The 20,554-nt window shown below is 46.0% G+C and overlaps 1 protein-coding gene across 3 annotated transcripts in view; it reads left to right on the forward strand.

The window, feature by feature from the left end:
- Nucleotides 1-8,707, forward strand: part of LOC146176865 (N-acetylated-alpha-linked acidic dipeptidase 2-like) — an 88,141-nt gene extending 79,434 nt beyond the window's left edge. For all 3 annotated transcript variants that reach the window (XM_084582990.1, XM_084582988.1, XM_084582989.1), the window contains exons 17-19: nucleotides 1,536-1,617; nucleotides 2,454-2,531; nucleotides 6,942-8,707. In XM_084582990.1, coding sequence (XP_084439116.1) covers nucleotides 1,536-1,617; nucleotides 2,454-2,531; nucleotides 6,942-7,134 — 353 coding nt within the window. In that variant the 3' untranslated portion in view covers nucleotides 7,135-8,707. The remainder of the gene's footprint in view (nucleotides 1-1,535; nucleotides 1,618-2,453; nucleotides 2,532-6,941) is intronic.
- Nucleotides 8,708-20,554: the final 11,847 nt, after the last annotated feature.

A 20,554-nucleotide genomic window follows, 5' to 3' on the forward strand; every position in this document is an offset into this window, starting at 1 on the left:
GCGTTCAAAGATGTCAAACTGCTCAGAACGGCATGCCATTGTTGTCGATGCTAAGTACCGATGAATAAAAAAAATAAAAAGGCGAAAGAACATCTTCCTCTTGTGTGACACACTATCCCGTCATACACTTAACGGCGCTGCTTAAGTATCCTCCTAACTTTTATACCGCTTTTTATCTCCCAGTCGAGTTGGGCCACTTCGTTGTGTTCGCACTAAATTTCGTTCCTGCATTCCTCTAATGAACAGCGTGTAGCGGCCTCTTTAGAGACTATATAATGTCTTTTGTTTGGAGGTACCACAAAAATAATGTCACATTCTACGTACTTTCCCTGAAAGGCACTAATCGATACTGCATATAGCCGAGCTCGGGATTCGCGACGAAATTACTGTTTCCCTCTTGCGGGCGAGGCCTCACTCGTGCTCACTGAGTGCCCAGTTATTCAATTTAATAATATTATTGTAAACGGAAACTGGCTGTACACGAACAGTTCATTGTATTTTGTCCTTGCACTCAGGCGCATGCAGTCATCTGTAGCCTGGCACTAAGTGCACACAGTTCGTGCACGCTGTGACGCACCGAAGCACCTCCGAACTCTTGCGGGGAGCAATGAGCACGGCTGTCTACTGATATTGTCCCGGTGCAACTTGCACTCATGTATGGTGTGTATGTGCTTTGCGAACAAGATTCTTGAGTGCTAAGGGCATCTTCTTCTCAGTGGCTTAAAAACCTCGAACGAAGGCTGCACTGGCGCATCCTCAGTAACGTCAGGTCACTTCGTGCCGGCAATTGCGCAGCTGGAGTGCATATCCGAAATTAGGAACAAAAGTCCTTGGAACACGCAAACAGATACGAGCGCGCATAATTTTCTTATCATCCCGTAGCTGCACACCATACTTGTGTAAGTGAAAGTAGTACTTCTGTATGGTGAGCTAGAGAAATAAGGCAGTTATTCGCTTAATTGGTGCTTCTGGTCAAAAATAACCACGCATAAGCGCTTTTCAAAGACGTTTGCCCTAGGCATCTATTCTTCAGTGCATAAAATTTAGCATTTTATATTGAAATACAAGGAAATGGTACCACATTGAGTACGTATTAAGCTATACACCTCAGTGGGCTTAATAAAATCAAAGTAGCAATAATACCATTGTTAGCGAAATTATCCCTAGAGTAGTTACCTTCGGAAAACGCGGTCTGGTATGGTTAAGATTCCGGGCCGGGATTGGACACTCATGAAGGCAAGATGTAACAAAAGGAACATTCGCTGCTCTGTCTTTGTTCTTAGGGCTTGGCTGTTTTCTTCGGGAGTTCTGGTTTTATTCATCTAGTTTAGGAGGGAGAAAATGCAACAGAACTGTCAGTTGCTAGTCAGTGCAGTGCTTATATAAACGAGAATTCTGTGCTTTGTCCCGTATGTGGTGCGCTGTTTTCATTAAGCCATAAACGGCCGTGATACATTACCTGTGTCTTGGGCAATGGCATTTTTTTTCTTTAGCTGGTTACTCACCTCTTGTTTTTACTTCGCCACTTTGTCTAGGCCCATTGGTTGCAGCTGTGGAGGGTTTCTCCAGAGCTACTGACGCTGTGGAGCAAGAGAGGCACCATAGTAAAAATCACAGGTGAGGAAAGGTGCTCAAATTTAAATAATTTCAATACTTGAATTGGTATTGAAATTAGAACAGCGATAAAGACATATTTTCGTTCTACATTGCGGCACTTTAGAGTCTTCTCAGTTTCCCATCTTGTTTTGTTTAAAAATGGGGCAAAGCGGAAAAATCCCACACACCGCAGTAAGAATATTATTAGCAAAATATCTTCTATTCTTCGATCAGTTCAGTTATGTTCAGTTCAGTCGTTCAGTCGTGTCCGACTCTTCGTGATTCTATGGACCATATCACGCCACGCTTTACGGTCTGTCACTATCTTCCTAACATCACATAACTTCATCTGCAGCGCCTCGAGGATGCCATCTAACCATCGCGTTCGTTGCCTACCCCTTCTCCGGTAACCCTCAACCTTTCCCAACATCAAATCTTTCTCCAGCGACTCCTCTCTTCTCATCAGATAACCAAAGTAGCTGAGCTTTAACTCTAGAATTTGACTTTGGAATATAAATGCCTGGGTATGGACAGGAAAGGAGTAAAATGTATGTAAACAAGCACAAACTTTTTCTAGTATATCATAGATAATGACAAAAAGCATATATGGGTTGTTTTTACATCTTAAAGCAGAACTGATGTGTTTTATTTTGAATTTGGATTCCACTGAGGGAATTTGAATACTGCTAACTCTCAGCTGCTGCCAAGTGATGTGACATAGTAAACGTCAGGTATGCCCAGGAATTCATTGTTGTTTCTCTTATCATAGCTGGTTTTCTTGAAATCCGCGCACACCACGAGCCATTCGTTGTTTTGTGCTTTCATCCATCGCTGTAATAAACTTGTTTCTCCACTAGGAATTTCAACAACAAACTTCTGCTGCTGGAAAGGGCCTTCATCGATAGTCCAGGCATCCTTGGAGGCAACATGTACAGGTGAGATACCGTAGTGACTTGTAAGAAGTTTGCATGTGGGAGATTGAGATAGTGTCCTTCGTTACTTTCTACACGAAGGAGGAAGTGGGAGGAAATGAAGGCTTGTTATTTGAGACAATCATTAAGCATCGAGCACCCTGCTAGTATGAATTGTGCCCCCTCCCCCCCCCCCCCCTCCCTAAAGAAATAGAGAGAAGGCAGGCTCCACACTGCATTTTAGAAAATATATATGGAGCATCGGCGATAGCTTGTGGCTCACGCAAAAGCAGAGGTGCTCTTTGCCCAGATATATTTCAGGAGGACACGCCCAAATGAGAGCGCAGCTGCCGGCAAGCAGAGGTAGCGCGCCGCCGATATTGTCGCGTAGCCACCAGATTCTAAACTCGTCGCGCGCTGGGCAGTGTTCTGGTGCATGTCGTCTTCGTTTGAGGGCTGCCTGTCTGTCGGATCGTCGCAATATGCTGCAGTTGCAAATGCATTGAGTCTTAATAATGCAGCACTGTCATTTGCTGTCACAACTTTATCCTCAAGTTTAAAGGCAAAAAAAAACATCTCTTATGCACCACCTAAGCGGTGACACGATAGCTTACGTGTTTTGTAGCGAAAGCTACACTAGGGCAGCGGATTTCGTGGAGCAGGACAGAGGCCACTAGTGTGCATGCGCCGTTACCACAGCAACTGGCTGCGCCGTTCTACAAGTGCTCCAGCGCTGAGTTATCTAAATAGAGGAGAAATATAGCGGCATCCCAGCAAATACGCGCCGGCGCGGAAAGGAGGAGAAGGGTAGTTACCGCACTGCGCATGCGCGCCGCCGAGGAAAGTGAGCGAGTGGAGGAGGAAAGCGTCTGTCGGCACGCATGCGCATGGCGCAAAAGTGGATTCTGTCTAGAACGCCGGTGAAGTTTGGTGCGTTAACAGAAGGCTCAACATTCAATGGCCCGCAGCCAAATCTTTCGCCCCACATTCGGTTCAGCGACGTTTGAACCCCTCTGATTATATCAGACGCATTTGGCGGCTGTTGGCGCGATGCCATGTCACAGCAACGGCACCCTTTTGGCGGAACGATCTGTACGCGCTGTCGTATAAATTAGCCGGGGTATAACTCCGCTTACACAGATTAACCTTTGCGAAAGCACTGTTTGGCATGATGTTGCTCGGCGGTTTCGCCTTGAGACAATGGTACGGAGTTTGACAAACTGTTGAGCGTCTTTGACTTGTTGGCTTTAGGGAAACTAAAGGTTCAGTATCTGCGTTACAATCCGGAGAACACTCACAGAGCTTACGGCATATACGATTAGAGGTACGTATGTCGTCGGTTCGGATCCTTATCGCAAACTAGCCTCCAACATATCAGGTGGATGCAGCTAAATTTCAGGCGAAACGCTACGACACCACCCTGAACACTGTGAATTGAGCAGTTAGGTCGCACTTACGATACGAAATCTCGTACGTGTTGTTTAGACGTTTTAGAGCGTAGCGCTTTGGCGCCCGTTCCTGGGTTTCGCGTCGGCGTCAGCCTACCGCGCGTTTTCCGATTGCATGCACGCGCTGCTGCCATCAGCATTCGCCGCTGCGTGTACCCCCCCCCCCCTCTCTTCCTGCGTAGCGGCGAGCATGTCCGGTTGCCGAAGTGCAGGCTCGCTATCACCGGATCACGGTGCGTGCATCCCAAGCCGAAACGCAGAGCCATGTTGCCTTGACTCGCTAGCGGCGTCAGCGGCATCGGTCAGTCGCTGCTATATATCTCTTCGCCGCGCAACGTTCCTTTGGACCCACGGGCTGCCTCCCGCGACCTCCCGATAACTTAATTGGTCTCTTCATTTCTCCGACCACAAAGCTTCCTTCATGACAGTCAAGAACTGTTCGTGGAGTGTTTCTTGAAGGAATATGTGTGAAAAATAAAATAGTTGTCTTTATTTGTACATACATGCCTTGCTAGAAATCTTTGCCTCAATCCACCGAAAAGGTGAAACAGCTGATGAGCTGCGCTCAGATTTCGCGTTAATCGTCGACAATTTTTTTTTTCTTTTTTCCGGGTTTCTGCCGGCATCGAGGCATTTTTCGACCAAACGAGTTTTATACCTTATCGCGTACAAATCAGCCTATAGCGATTCCAAGGCTCTTCTGCGTATCTTTCGCGAGGCAAAACTAATGGCTTGTTGAAGCTTGTACTGAAAATCGTGCAAAATGCGCAACGCGGCAATCTTTTGTTATTCACATAGTTGCTGGCCAATACAACGCCAGCTCGGCTGCGAGTGTTTGAATTTCATACCTCAAACCTCAATTCTCAAGGATTCTCAGGAGGGTTGAGCCTCCTCTTGTCACAGGAGTTGCAGCCTTCGCTCTGGATTTGAACGGCGGTTGCGATGTTTCTGTAGGCGAAGGCCTGCAGGCTTTTAAAGATATTCATTAGCTCGAATTTCGGTTTGGTTGTCTGGTATGTCGCGGTTAGATATATCAAACGCAGCTCTAAAGGCCTCGCATTCACGCCTGGCAGAACTCCCCACGCTGTTCGAGCGTGGCACGCAGGCTACCGCATGTGTTGTTGTAGTGTTGTAGTGGTTATTTTATTGTATTACAAAAGGATGGAAAAGATGTTTGCCATCCCCGGTATCTGCTGTCTGATATCTGAAGCACCTGAACTGGGGTGACGGAATAAAGGTTTGGTTTGTGTTGTTTAACGTCTCAAAGCGACTTAGGTTAAGAGAGACGCCGTAGTGGAGGGCTCCGGAAATGTCGACCACCTGGGGTTCTTTAACGTGCACTGACATCGTACGGCACACGGGTGCCTTGCTTTTCGCCTCCATCGAAAAGCGGCCGCCGAGGCCGGGATTCGATTCCGCATCCTTGGGAACAGCAGTCGAGCGCCGTAACCACTGCGCCACCCCGACGGGGCGGAAATAAAGGGATAGCGAGGAAGATGTAGAAGAAATCAAAGAGGTGAGCGATAGGGAGAAAGGACAGGGTAGGTAAAAATAAAAAGAAATATATACACTATATCACTACAGTAGTTTGCTTGAGGCCCACCCGCAAATGTCTCTGGTCACTGAGCACTCGGAACATCGGGCGGGCCTCTGCAATAGCTCCCCCATGAGATTTCTAGCGCAAAGTCAAATGTAACACACCATTCTTGCCGTCCTATTGGTCGATGGAGGTTGGTGCATTTGTTTTTGTTTTTTCGGTGGCAGGAAATGGTCGGCAACCCATCAGACTTTATAAGCCCGGACATTGGGAGATTCTCTGCTACGGCGGCGGATTTCTCACGCTTTCGCCAGCAAATGCGCAACGTGTGGTCCTTGAACGCCTTTTTTGCTATAACTATTTTCTTTGTAGCATTCCTGCAGTGATTAGGTAATATTGTTAAGGCTGGTAGCTCCGATTGGTCTGTTTTGCTTCCTGTCTTCTGGTGCTTCTGATCTAAACGCTTATATATTTTCTGGTTTGGTTTGGTTTGTGGGGTTTAACGTCCCAAAGCGACTCAGGCTATGAGAGACGCCGTAGTGGAGGACTCCGCTAATTTCGACCACCTGGGGTTCTTTAACGTGCACTGACATCGCACAGCACACGGGCGCCTTGCTTTTCGCCTCCATCGAAAAGCTGCCGCCGAGGCCGGGATTCGATCCCGCGTCCTTGGGAACAGTAGTCGAGCGCCGTAACCACTGCGCCACCCCGGCGGGGTGCTTATATATTTTCTGCCGCAATGTTTCTTTAAGCTAAATTAAAAGATACGGCCTGATCGAGCAGGACACATTCTCAAGGCAGTTTGTGGGATGCAGTTCTACGTGTTAGGCTGGATTTTCCGCTATCGTACTCGGGCCTGTCAGAATTCCTGAAATGAGCGGCGCGAGACAGTGACGCCCGGTTTCCGCGTGCTAAATATTTTGATGACTCTAACGCTGAATTGCGTGCTTCGGTAGTGGCTTTAACATTAGAGTCAATTAATCCTTAAATGGAGTATACTCTCCGTATTGCGAAACTTTGTAATGATGAGTGATTTCCTCTAGGCACGTGATCGCTCTAGTAGCACTTCCGCGAAGGTGCACAGTTTTAACGCACGTCAAGTGCGGCGGGTAAATTGGGCAACGAGGAGGGCACAGCTTTCGAGGTCACGTGTACCATGATCAAAATCATTGACACAAAACTCTCGTCTTTGGTGGAAGGTTCGAAAGTATGTTTATCTTAACTCTCCACAAACCTGCTAACGATATAAACTACATAATGTGTGCATTATGCAGGCTTTTTTTTTTCCTTTCAGACGTTTTTTTCTTCTCTTCTCTCTTCATGCTCGTTTTGTCTACTTACATCTGAGGCGGGGAGAGCTATAAAGTGACCACATTTAAATCATAAGCCTCCACTAGGCCTGTATAATTACGCTATACTAAAGTTTTTTTTTTATCCTTTCTTTTGCAGGAACCATACGTGGGCCACTTACATGAGCAAGCACGTCGTCTTCGGCATCAGCTTTGACGACGCGAACGTTGGCTCGAGGTTTACCGCCCTAAAGCAAGCACTTGTCGGTGCTTCGTCACTCGCAGCACCGCTCCTGGCTTCATTAGCGTATCACATCAGGGCAGCCACGGACATTCTCACAGGCGCACTCTGATGGCGCCGTGCTCATAAACTCAGTACTTACGTTTCACGTCGTGCATGCGGCCACGAGTCACCATGAACAAACCAAAAGCTTCTACGGGGTGCCATTCAAGAATAACATATTGTTCCGGAGTCACATGCGTCCAGACAAGACGTCGCAGTTTTCAAGAAGGAATGTGGAGAGATTTGTGTTCGTACTGAGAGCCGCACTGCGTTGTTATCACTCATTGCTGGCTCGTTCGATTTTCTGTTCACACGAACTTCACAAGATTGTCTAGCTCTGTCGCGATGCTCGGAAATGACAAGATGGTAAAAGTGTCAAGATTTAGTTGTACGTTCTGTGTCCGTCCATTCACCTTTTTCTTCACTTCAGCTGTACATGTCAAGGAACAGCATTAGCAATACACCATTTTCTCCTAGCCTGCACGAAACTTGCGGCTCGTTTTTAACGGGTTAACAAGAATGTCATCGACAGAAAAATAGAGGTGTTTCTCAGCATCTTGAAATATGTAATGTGCTTTTTTACCGGGTGGGTAGAAATACTTTGATCAACCTAAGACGGTGTGAAACAAAAAGGGACAATAGTCCTTCTTAAAAATTCTGGCTCAAGCTATTCTCGTTCTTCGAGGCACATTTTCGGTGACAGGTTACCATGTTTTCACTGAGATAAAAACTTATGTTGCGAACACTATTTGTTTTAGTGGCTTTGTAAGCTTTCGTGTCAAACTTATAGTCTGGGCCTCATACTACCTCATTCAAACGAGCCGCATGAAAACAGTGCCCTAATTAACCAGAGTAAGGCAGAATTAGAGAAAGAAGAGGGCTACACGTTATGAAAGAGCGCTGAACAAGGGTTGAGGGAGAGCCTTAGTTCACAAGCCGAGCCAATGTTTCGAGAAGTGGACTTGTCTTCGTTTCCTTGTCACATGTTGGCTCGGCTTGCGAACTGAGGTTCCCCGTTCTACCCTTGTTCAGTGCTCTTTCATCCCGTAAGTAAAGTCACTTAAATTTAAACTCTCGTAGCCAGTGCAATTTGGACAAGTTGCAAGGACCACATTGAAAAAATATTCAGATAATCGAAAAACTGGTCTTTAGGAATGGACAGCTTTGTCAAATTTTTCATGTGTTGTGTTCAGAATATTTGTACATCTTAAACATTGAATTTACTGCGCCTAACGCGGTCGGCCAGAGCCACTATGTGTCGCGCTGGCAAACAAAGCAACTGCGCCATCTTTAACTGTTCAGTTCACTCGTAAATACTGAAAAATGTAGAACTGCCGTTCTCCTTTGTACTATGTGCAGTAAGTACATTTAAATTGTTCCGTTTGAAAAACTTTTCGCCTCTAGTAATGTCAGTTTCTGCCTTTTTGATGCCTTTCCGGAATTCTGCTATTTATGTGATAATTACGTCAACTATGCTGTTTTACTTTTGTACATTTGCTCCTCGACCATTGCCTTGTTTCTTACTTTCGTTTGCCCATTTGGTCATGCAGGTTTTATCTCATTTTGTGTTGCCTGTGTTTGTCGATGAAAGCTGCATTAAAATATCTCCTTGGAACCTTGACAATGAGGTATGTTGCCAAGCCCCGCTCTTAAGAATTGTGCACGAAATAGCCGCGTTTTATGTTGCGATAGCATTCTTTGAATGCCGTGACTGGCTTGCGAAGAAAGTGCGACGTGAGTACTAATTTGTTAGAATGATTTCAAGCGCAAATATTTCTTACATTTTGCTACATATATACATTATTTACAACTAGCTGTATTTTGTTACATTTGTGGCAGTATAAAAATTTGAACGGCGCGACTTCATATTCAGAGCCACAAATATTTTTATCAATCCCTGAACGCGGCATTCAAAACAGCATGCTAGAATTTTATCAAACAGTTCTAGCAGAACGCTGTGAATGGAGGAGAAAACGATATTTACCTTGTGTAACAATATCGATATAGTTATAAATAGCAGTTCATTTTAACAAACAGCAAGGACGGGACAAGAAAGACAACAAGACGAGGGCTGACTATCAAATATTAACTGATGTGTTTATATCTGAAGGTGGAAAATATATAGATTTGGAGGTTTGAGAACACGAAAGAAAAAAGACACTTTTTTCTTTCGTGTTGTATGGCAAATGCTTCGCTCGGCTTCTAACAGCGGAGTGAGGGGGGAGAGGAATGCGTAGTAAGAAAATAACAATAAGGCTTTATAAAAGACGATAACAAGCTAAAGTGTGGCCTAGCACGTGTCAAGGAACTGGTGATGAACAGCAGTGGTAACATGAAAGTACCAACCAATACAAACAGGTGCAATTTGAATCGCAACACAGAATCCAAGGATCCTGAAACGCTGGTTATCATCTTATCCTTCATAACTTAAAGGTCTCTCTTAGTCACGCGCTTTGTGGATTCGCCCGACACTACGCTCGCGGACCTCGGCCACACTCGCCCAGATGGCGCATATGTACGGCGTATTTACCTAGTTTAAATGAAGGATTCGCATATAGATGAAATACAGCGTGAGAGCATTTTGCAGTTTTACACGAGGCGTGATCGCTGCTATGTAGCATAGTAGAAGCGGGTAATAACGGCTACGCTCACAACGTTCCAAGCTTCAAACAGTGCGTCGGCTCTTGGCCGAGTTCTTAGACAAATACTGCGACGTACTCGTACAATGTTTTCCTCCCTCGTGTTCCTATCGGCAATGTTGTTCTCAACGCCATTTTTAAAATTAGAGGTTTACTATAACCCCCCTATGCGAAAATCCGGCTATCGGCGGGAAACCTCGATGGTATTACCTCAAAGTGATGGCTTCTTCGCGTGTTTCATTCTCCGTCTTTAGTCCTGTCTTGGTGCGCTGTGAGTGAAATTGATTTCACGCATACGGCCGGCACGGAACAAGTGGAAGGGAACGCAGCGGGGGAGTAGCTGAATAGAGAGTTTTAGCTTACCGTGATCCGCGATCCGCCACCGTGGCTCTCTACCGCGCGTGGGCGGGGCGGTCAAGCTGATTGGTCCCGACGCGGCAGGTCTGTGTGCCGACATCCAGTATGTGGCGCCATCTGTCGGCGTCAAGGGGGGTCTGGGCATGCGCAGTGGAAAGCACGGTGGCGGATCCCAGTAGCGGATCACGGATCACGGTAAGCTAAAACTCTCTTATGACAGGTCTCGTACCGCCAAAGCGGTACTGGCAGGGACAAACAGCTCTTTAGGCGACTTACCACATGACACTGCTATATTGCAGGGGAGAGGAAGTTGTCGTAGAGTGGCATAATTCCGCTGCCATGTCAGTCGTCTGCAGAGAAATGTGTGCTGTACAACTACCAACTCAACTCATTGTGGTGTGCGCATACATCGTACCCGTCATTCCAAAGTTTGAGACGGCATCATTTGTCTTCAGAAACGTTGCCGCGCAATAGCGCCAGCGTCCATTCATTTTTTTATGCGACTTCAATCAAGGCACTCTAGTTACAAAATCAAAATCCAGCGCACAATGCAAAAAGACCTCAGCATTTTTTTTTTTTTTTTGCAAACTCGTACATCGCTATCACGACATCTTCCAGTACGTGCATAGATTTGGTTCTACATAAAAGCTCCGTTAAAGAGGTCAAGTACGGGCCCATCTACTAGAAAAACCACCAGGCGATAATAATCTCTCTAGATTCCGTACCGCCTCCTCCGCCTCCCACTTGGCCGCTCGGTCGCAACGATTATACCCCCCGACCGCAACCAAAGTGGTGACGATGACATCGTTGCATATTAGGAAGATCACTGTTTGCAATGGCCTCTCCCTCGACATCAAAGAAAGCATTGCGTGAAATAAAGGCGCATCAATCCTCGAAACAAACCCGATAACGTCTTCATACTAAGCCATGCGAACAAGACAACTAGTCACTTTGCAGCAAGAACGCACAATTATCGCGGATCTAGTGCGTAAGACATATGCAGGCGCGTTTCACTTATAAAACAATAATACATTTAAAACACATTTCCAGATACATTACGGCTCCAGAGAGTATTTTACGCGTAAGTACGTGTCTGCCAATTTTTTATGCATGTTAACTTAAAGGTTGCGCATACCGCGCGCCTGACTTTGGCGACGGAGTAGCGGAGATTTCGGACCTCTGAAGATTCCATCGTATCGGCCAGTATCAAAATGGTCAATGTTATGACGGTTACCTGTGGTAGTAGCTCATCGAAACAGAAGCTTGTTAAAAAAGCAGAGTTCCTTACCAAAGGTTTTAAGTTCATATGGTATTTGACCCGAAAAAATCTTCAAGATTAAGCTGCTTTGGCTGCCCGGGCACATAGAGCACTGGAGGATTATAGAGGCTTTGGAGCATTTTGAACCGTTCAAAATGTGGAACGCGAGATGGGGCGGTGTCCTGCGATGGAGCATATAAAAACAACGAACCGACATATCTCTCACACGTTCACAAACGGAGTGCCCGCAAGTATAATCCTTCATAGCATCATGTGTTCGGATTACAGGCGTTAGTTATAATCTCAGGAAGGCCTCCGCTGTGTCTTCGGTGCAGTCAAGCTGGCCACATTTGACACCAGTGCCGCACGCCTCACTGCATCCAATGCCGAATCTGTTGGCATACACTGGAGAGCTGCGTTCTAGGCTATGGTAACGGGTTGCGTCGGTGCCAAAAGACGCAATATAAATGTGACAAATATTGTGGACGCTACTGGAGAGCTAAAGCTAAATTATGAACTACCAAATAACAGAGGAACGAAATCCTAACCGCTGAAAAACAGTGAAAGGCAGCCTGCAAAGACTGGCCTGCCAGATTCAGCATCGGTGGATCCAAAGCCATCAGGGCCAGCACCGGCCGAGCTAGCCGCTCGTAGTCTAGTGCATGCAGTAGAAGGACCATCTGCAGACAAAAGACAGGACACAAAGCGAGAATATAAAGGAAGCCGTCAGCTATGCCCTTTCATCGCTGACGTGAAGCAGTGTGTCGAGTGCAGTGTCATCCTCAAGCGTGTTCTGTGCTTCGTTGGCTGTCGGCGTAGCTACGAGCAACGAAGTCCACTCGGCTTCATGGGCCATCCCTCGGCTTTATCGGAACGGGTAGAGACTATGGACAACAGCGCATCTTTGAAGCACCTTGCAGATGAGGAGTTGTGTGTGAGTGGTGAAGAGCAAGAGGTATCCTGTGTGGTGACCGCGAGGAGGACAAATTCAAAAAGAAGGGCAGTATCAGCCCTTCAGGCCGCCGAATTGCAGGCAGGCCACCCCATTTCAGGGAATGATGTTCGATAAGGCAGGCGCAAAAATGGCGAGCGTTGCAGCATTTCAAGTCGCTACCCTTACTTTAGGGGTTTATGTACGAAATCGTCGAAGCCAATATCGGTTAAGGTGTCTTCTAAAGAAATGCAGTGTGAGCGTGGCAATCATCGAGGAAAAAAAATCTGTCCTCTGATTTGTATTCGAAACCCGCTCTTGAGCCATTTTTCTTTTTTTTTTGGGGGGGGGGGGGGGGAAGAATGTTATCGTTAGTGACTCGAGAGGCTTATCAGAAGGGTGCATGCTACTCCTAGCCAACACATTGTATATTACAGCGATGTCTTATTGCATTGACGATGAAGCTCGACTTAATAACTGTGACATCGCAATTCTGGGTACTCAATGGAAAACTATTCGCGTCTATGCTTCTGTAAAACAGCAGGGTGGAGGCCTATATTTTCTGTCATTGGTTGACCATTTTCACACAGATCGTACAATTATACTTTTGGGGGATTTCAATTCCGTTTGCATGGATGAAGACCGAGTAGTGTTAAGCAGGCGCCGTAAACCTAGTAGTTCTTAGTTATTAAACGTGTGTGTACTATAATAATAATAATAATAATAATAATAATAATAATAATAATAATAATAATAATAATAAACTGGCTCACAGGAAGGGAAAGACGCAGAATCTGCCAAACTTTTCCTGCGGACACCTGAACCACGCTGCAAGGGAAGGAAGGTGGCAGTGAAAGCGGAAAGAGAAAGAGGTGCCTGGCTCGTGGGCATCGAAAAGGCTAAGGTTAAGATTCATTTGACTAATTTTCACTTTTTTTACTACTCGGCTTGGCAGCATTGACGTCTCACCACGTTAGCCACCGTTTTTGATGACTAGTTGCTGCCCATATTTTTCAGTGATCCCTGCATGGGTTCTGTTATATATATATATATATATATATATATATATATATATATATATATATATATATATATATATATATATATATATATATATATATATATATATATATATAATTGGTTAACAGGAAGGGAAAGGCGCAGTATCTATCACACTTGCTCTGTGGACACCTGAACCGCGCCGTAAGGGAAGGGATGAAGGTGGGAGTGAAAGTGGAAAGAGAGAAAGGGGAGCCGTAGTGGAGCGCTACGGAGTAACTTCGACCACCTGGCGATCTTTAACGTTCGCTGACATCGCACAGCACACGGACGCCATTTCGTTTCGCCTCCATCGAAACGCAGCCGTCGTGGTCGTGTTCGAACCCGAGAACTCCGGCACAATAGTCGGGCGTCTTACCATTGCACCACTCCGGCGGGGCAACATGGCGTCTGTTCAGATAGGAAAATACAGTGGGTCAATACTGCACCGTATATAGAAGCTATATAAAATAAATAACTGTTTTCTGTCAGACGGAATCTTTCAACGTGTAGTAACTACTTCTTCAAAAGACAAATACTCGTGCATTGACTTTTCTGTTTTTCAAAAGTGGGATTTATTTAAACAGAACACGAGGAATTTGGCTATTCAATCATCAGCAAGAATCGCGTTCCTGAAGAGGCATCAATGTTCGTGAGCTAGGGCTAGTACACGAACTAGAAGGAATTAGCCCTGGTGCCTATGCAGTGGAAGTCAGTAACGTTAAAGCAAGAGTTCCAGCAATTTGCAACCGAGATATATAAGGGGTCAGTTAGGTTTGCAGACCGCCGAAAAGCGGGTTATACAATCGGCACACACGTTGGTTGTTTGGTCTTCTTCTTGAGATTCTTTTTCTAAACGGCTCGATCCTCGCATCGCCCCCACCCGGGTCGTCCAATCATTCAAAAATTAAAGGGGCAAAAAGCTTCTCTCAGAGGGCTGTCGGACCATAAAGTAAAAACAGGGCCGGCAGCGTGGCGAAGGCGGGCGCTCAGCGACGGGGCGCTCAGCGAAGAGAGGGTTAGGACCGGGCCAAGCTTTGCGCCGACCGGGCTCCGAGGAACGAGGAACAGCTACGAGTAGTGCGACGCAAGTTGAGTCGGTCAGTCAGGACAGGGTCTCGTTGCCGGCGAACCTAGGCCTGGCGTTCCCGATCATTCAGTACGGTAGCAACCACCGCCCTGCTCGTCATGTAAAAGGTTGTAAATAATTCAAATACATTCAGTTGTATATTTCTACCAAGAAGTACGTCTATCCTTCTGCGACGTACCGCACCCAAACAAACCGCATCTCCATCGAAACTCTTGACGTTGCGAAAGATCTGCCAAATCTGACTGGGATCTCGTTACGTTCTACACCCGATAGGTTTCTCGACGAACAACTGTTTTTACGGGTCCAAAGCGAATAAAGGCAGACAGCGGTTGCGAAAGAAATGTTTGCTATACTATTTCTATTACTATTTAGACGGGCCCAAAGCGATGAAAGGCAGAAAAGCGGTTGCGAAAGAAATATTGCAAGTTTAATATGGTAGCTACTCCTAGAGTTCTTGGTTCTTTCTTTGACTATTTCGGAAACACTTTGGGAGCTGTGGGGGCCAAAATGTGATATCAAATTGGGGCTGCTTGTTATATGCTTTTCTTTGACTCGAAGATGAGCAGCGTGTATTAATAGAGGAATTTATCACCATAGACGAGATTTATTGGGCGGTTTCTGAACTGCAGAGGTCAGAAATCTAGTCGCCCGGATGGTAATACTAGCGAATTCTTTAAACTATTTCCACCTTTTCTTGCACCTGTTTTGCTAGAAGCTTTATGGTGCTCGTTTCCTGCCTCCCAATTTGTATTCTGGGCATACGGTATTAATACCAAAAAGCGCTGACACCAATCGGTTGAAGGCTTTTCAAGGGTATCGCCTAATTTCCCTTTGTAATGCAGATTACAAACTTTTTGCTGAGGTTATTCGGGCCCGCATGCAGAAAGTTGTCACTAGCTCAATAGGATGGCACCAAGTATAAGTTATCAGAGGCCGCAGTATCGAAACCCAGATCCATATTGAACATTCATTATTGGAGACGATATCAGATGAGACAGACTAAACAGCTCTAATTCAGATTGACTTTGTGAAGGCGTTTGATAAAGTGCGTCACGATTTCTTGTTCTCGATATTGTAGTATGTACAATATTGGTTGCTCAGGGGCATAAGGGTGGGCTATACAGAGTCCTATATACAAGGCTAATTGCTAGCAAAGCACTAACCAAACCTATTTCACTAAAAATATAATTTCCACGTGGTTGTCAATCGTCGACTTCGTTGTTATCATTATGGGCATGAGAACAAAAACAAAAATGAAATGGTCGCTTGAAAGCGCAGCTATCTCGATTATTCGAAGCAAACCAAGGATTGCTAAGATGGCATTGAATTGGTCATTTTTCAGCTAAAGAACCGCAGTTAAAGCTACAAATGACGTCCCAACGTTGACTCGGTTCCTAGTAAGAGATGGCTAGTGATCCAAGCAAGAGCTAAAAAATTGCTGAGTTTCAAAGTTGGTTGAGCGCCTTAGTCTACCTCACTAAGCACTTAAAGAGTCGTTCTTCGCTAATTTCTCTTCATGCAGAGGAGCCACTATGATTAGAGGGCATGGGAAGCGTCGTGGAGTGGAATGTGTATACGTACCCTCGATTCCTGATAAACCAATGAAAATGGAGCAGAGAAAACAAATTTTATGACAGGAAAGATCGCAAAGCGAGGTCAGTAGTGTGAATAGAAGGGGGAAGGGAGTAATGTTAACAACTTTCGGTAATGATAACTCTTCAGCCAAGGAAGGGTATTATAGGGCAAAAAACAAACGACGACGTGGGCTGTTCATGGTAGAGATATGGCACGCATAAGAACAAGAACCTATTCCGTCTTGCAGTTCTCCTTCTTGGTTTCGTCGATTTGATTTTTATTTATCTGGTATGTTCGAAGTTTTCAACACGAGCCTTGTGAAAAGATGAAATATTATGCGAACAAAACGTCTCTTGGTGAAATATATTCAACTTCCCTTAAGTGCTTAATACGTCACTCAAATACTTTGTGTGCCACGCCTCGATTGAAGGTATACGCACCACATTTTAGCACTCAATTCAACTGGCCTACATACAGTGCCCCAAGCTTGTAAACGGCATGGATTATTTGCACGCGTGCGAGCTTCGCGAAGCGCCAGTCGACCACTCTAGATAAGTGTGATCGGATATTCTGTCTATAACTGCAGGACAATCGTAAGCAGCAATCATGAAAACTCGAGGGTGGCTATGATTACATTGCTGTGTTTAATTTCGCATTAGATGCGTATATCAATCACATCTTTCATGGCAACCACTGTGCATTAGTCAGTTGATAAAGATGAACATACCCATAGACGAACCTTTTTACCGAACAGCACCCTGGAGATTTTCTACATATGCCCCACGTCCGTTCCTAGTTGCGTTGTGTGTGTGTGTGGGAGCGGGGGGGGGGGGGGTGAGGGGGGTGAGGGGGGTGAGGGGGGTGAGGGGGGGAGGACACACACACTCTCTGCGCTGCTTTCCAGGTTCTCTACACAGCGCCAGCAGACACGATATGTTAGAAACTTAAGCAGACTTGGTGACATGACGGTAGGTGGTCATAACGCGGCTGTTCGAAATGACTGCAAGCATACCTCGCTAATAATCTAGAGGCCATCCAAAACCGTGCCGCGCGATTTATCATGTCACAGTACTCACGTGAAACCAGCATCACAGCACTAAAACGAACTCTTTCCCTCCCAAGCCTTCATTCGCGCCGGCACCCTCTCCTGCAACCTCCCTCAAGAATGTCCCGTCGACTTAATCACAGTCACCCGTTAAATCTGACTTTTGGCCGCACTGCAGCAATGAATAACTCTTTTTTTTTTCCAGATTCAATAGCCCAATGGAATGCTTTACCGGACATTATTGCTTCATGCAAAGATCGTGAAATTTTCAGAGCAAAACTCACTAGTCACCTTCAGTGTTCTATTTGACAATGCACACTAGTCTGCTCTTGTATAATTTGTTAATGTTTTTTTTTGTTGTTTTCCTTTTCTTTCTTTGTTTTGTTTCTTGAACTGGTGTTCGTATGCTTTAATACAATGTTACTGCCCCCCCCTTATGTAATGCCCTCGGGCCTTTAAGGCTTCAATAAATGAAATGAAATGAAATTGAGCAGCAAAGCCAGTAGCTAACAGTAATTGATACGAGACTGCGAGCGTTGTCCTAGGACATCGGCCGTATACCGGCTGCGGGGGCGCCTCTTCATCAGTGCTGGAGCTACTTCGGAAATCTGCCGATTCCTTCAGTTTACGACGAGGTCCTTAAAAGTTTTAATTCCTGCTCTAAACGTCGCTGATGAGTGGACGCGAGCGATATTCGGCTCTGATGAGGGTAATGCCACGTTTCGCTCCCAGTCTGCTCCAGTCCACTGCGAATATCCAAGTGCAGTTTTTCCTATTCAGCTGTAACGCTCTTTGCATCTCGTAAACTCGCTCAGCCTCTCCCTGCGTTGTTGCTGCCGAATGTCCGACAGCAAGTATGTCATGACCCACTGAGACCGCAACACCACAAAGTATTTCACTCGCTCTCACTGCAACCCAAAGAGTCCGAATCGCGGAATGCACTGCAGCGGCTCGCTATCTGTAGCATCGTCGATTTTCATACTTGGCGCCAAAGCATAGTAGCAGACGACAGCGCTTTTTATCTATTACTGTTTATTTTTCTTAAGAATACGTAACCTGATAGTGTGCTTACGTAACCTGGCATCGTGCTACTGCACACGTCACGCGTACATCGTAATTTGAACAAAATGGCGAATTGTCTGAAATAGGGCCCCCGCAAGCGAACATTCAGAGAACGGTTAGCTTGACCCATATAATTCCGGCCACAGGAGAGCGGAAAATAGTACACACAACTTTTTTCAGCTCTCACGTTGCGGTTTACATGACTCAAGGAGCGCCCCTTATACAGCTTACCACATACAGCCAACTAGAGAAGCATGCCAACCATTCTATAGATACTGCGAATTGTTTTTCGGCGCTGAAAATAAAGCATTACCACCATGTCTTACCCTCATTTTTATTTGATGTGAGAACCATGAACGCGTGAAAGAGCCGCTACCTTTTCTCTTTTTCTTCCCCTTTTCCGTACGGGTAGTTGATGACTGATTTACATTCGCGTGGTTGATGATCTATTTACATTCGCGTAGCTGATGATCTATTTACATTCTTAACTATTTTAAGCAAATGACTGCAGGCTAGAACCGAAGCGTCCTCTGGAAACCCAGCCAATCTTGCTCCCTTCACTTGCTCACAGAAATTGTCATTCATTCAATGAGCACATGACTGGAGCAAAGGGGATCTCAGAAAAGTCATAGCAATACCGCATTTCACAATTTTCGAATGACCTGGCTGAGAACTTAACGCGTCTTTACCGACCTCGGCAAATACAACCAGCATACATTAATCTACTTTAGACAAAGTTCGGTGTCTAGGAACCGCGAACAACCATTCGCGTGTGTTTCGAGGATAAACGATAACACACGCCCATTTTCTTTATCTTTTTTTAAGAATTTTGAAGACATCTACAACGCGCCCAGTGAAGTCATGTCTGTCAGTGAAAATTAAATAATCATCGACATACCTAAACGTCTTCTTAGAAAGGCACTGAAGTTGGTTGGTTGGTTGGTTCATAGGAAGGGAAAGGCGCAGTATCTGTCACACTTGCTCTGTGGACACCTGAACCGCGCCCTAAGGGAAGGGATGAAGGTGAGAGTGAAAGTGGATAGAGAGAAAGGGGGGCCGTAGTGGAGGGCTACGGAGTAATTTCGACCACCTGGGGATCTTTAACGTGCGCTGACATCGCACAGCACACGGACGCCACTTCGTTTCGCCTCCACCGAAACGCAGCCGCCGAGGCCGGGATTCGATCCCGGGAACTCCGGCACAGTAGTCGGGCGTCTTACCACTGCACCACCCCGGCGGGGCCTTTTCGATTTTGGTGTCAACTCTAGAAAGAAAAATATCGCAGAAAACAGAAGCTATAACTAGCGATCGTATGAATGTTTCCGCTCTAATAGAAGTATGAGCCTTAGATCAGTGGGCTTGCCGCTACCGCTAGCTTTGACGCATCTCCTGCTCAACCCAGAAAGAAAGGCATAGGGAAGAGACGCGTCACAAGTAACCGTAGCGGCAGACCCACTGATCTAAGGCACTACTGCCGACTGCAGGAAGACACCCTACAAGTCAATCAGCTGAGCTTGGTCAACCGGCCGGAAAAGAAACGGAAGGCGGTGTGTTCCTGGACCACACCCTACGTTCCCTTCAGAAGAACTCTAAATGCTTCAACCATCGTTATGTTAATGAAGCCTCCTCCTCTTCCTGCGTATATACTTGTTGTTGCATGAGAACTTGGGAGCCAAAGAAGTGGCGAAAGACAAGTAGAGTATTAATGACACGTATAGTGTCAAATTATTCTTGTTTCATTGCTTCACAGTTGGGTACAGTAATAAAATGGGTTTTCCTTTTCTCTTGCGGTGCTCCCCGTCGCCTAGCACGCGCCATTTACTGGTGCAAACGAAGACGAATAAAAAGAAGACCAAGAGACATCGCCGTTGCACCCGAGGCCTTCTTAAGCCAAAAGGTAACGATAATGAAACTTGCAAGTAAGCATCTTACTTGAGTTTCGCAGCGCGGCTCAAGGGGCGGTATTTATTCATCCTAATGTCTTGTACATTCCCTGCAAACACTCAGAACGGCAGGAGATGTTACCTCCCACGTTTTTGTACCGGAGGCGTCCATGCATGCTCTAGTATGTTTACGGCGGCTGGCGACAGCGGGTAAGTAGCTCGCTTGGAAATTTGTTTTGCTAGTGGCCGGCGGAAAAGTGTGGCTCTCGGGCACCCACTTCCTACCTAAAGCCTTCGAATGTTAGTGTCCGGAATGATGCCGTTCATCCCTTGCATGTGGGCGTGAAGTCGCTTCTAATCTGGTAGCGTTAGGCACCGTTGGAGAGACAATGAGTTGTAGGCGTGAACATAAGTTCATATCACCGGAATAGCTCTGCCAGGTGATGGCGTCAGCTGCAACCACCGTGGCAGAAGCTGCCAACTAATGCTTCCTTTAGATTAGGGAGTGGGGCGGTAATTAAAATGAAGCCACCAAGACCATTCGATTCCGTGTCAGATACGCTGGACTTGCTACGTGGAAGGTTTTATGGCTATGTCAGGTACTCCTGCGTA

This window comes from Amblyomma maculatum, chromosome 10, assembly GCF_055883805.1.
Source record: "Amblyomma maculatum isolate TAMU_Amacu chromosome 10, ASM5588380v1, whole genome shotgun sequence".
Lineage (NCBI taxonomy): Eukaryota > Metazoa > Arthropoda > Arachnida > Ixodida > Ixodidae > Amblyomma > Amblyomma maculatum.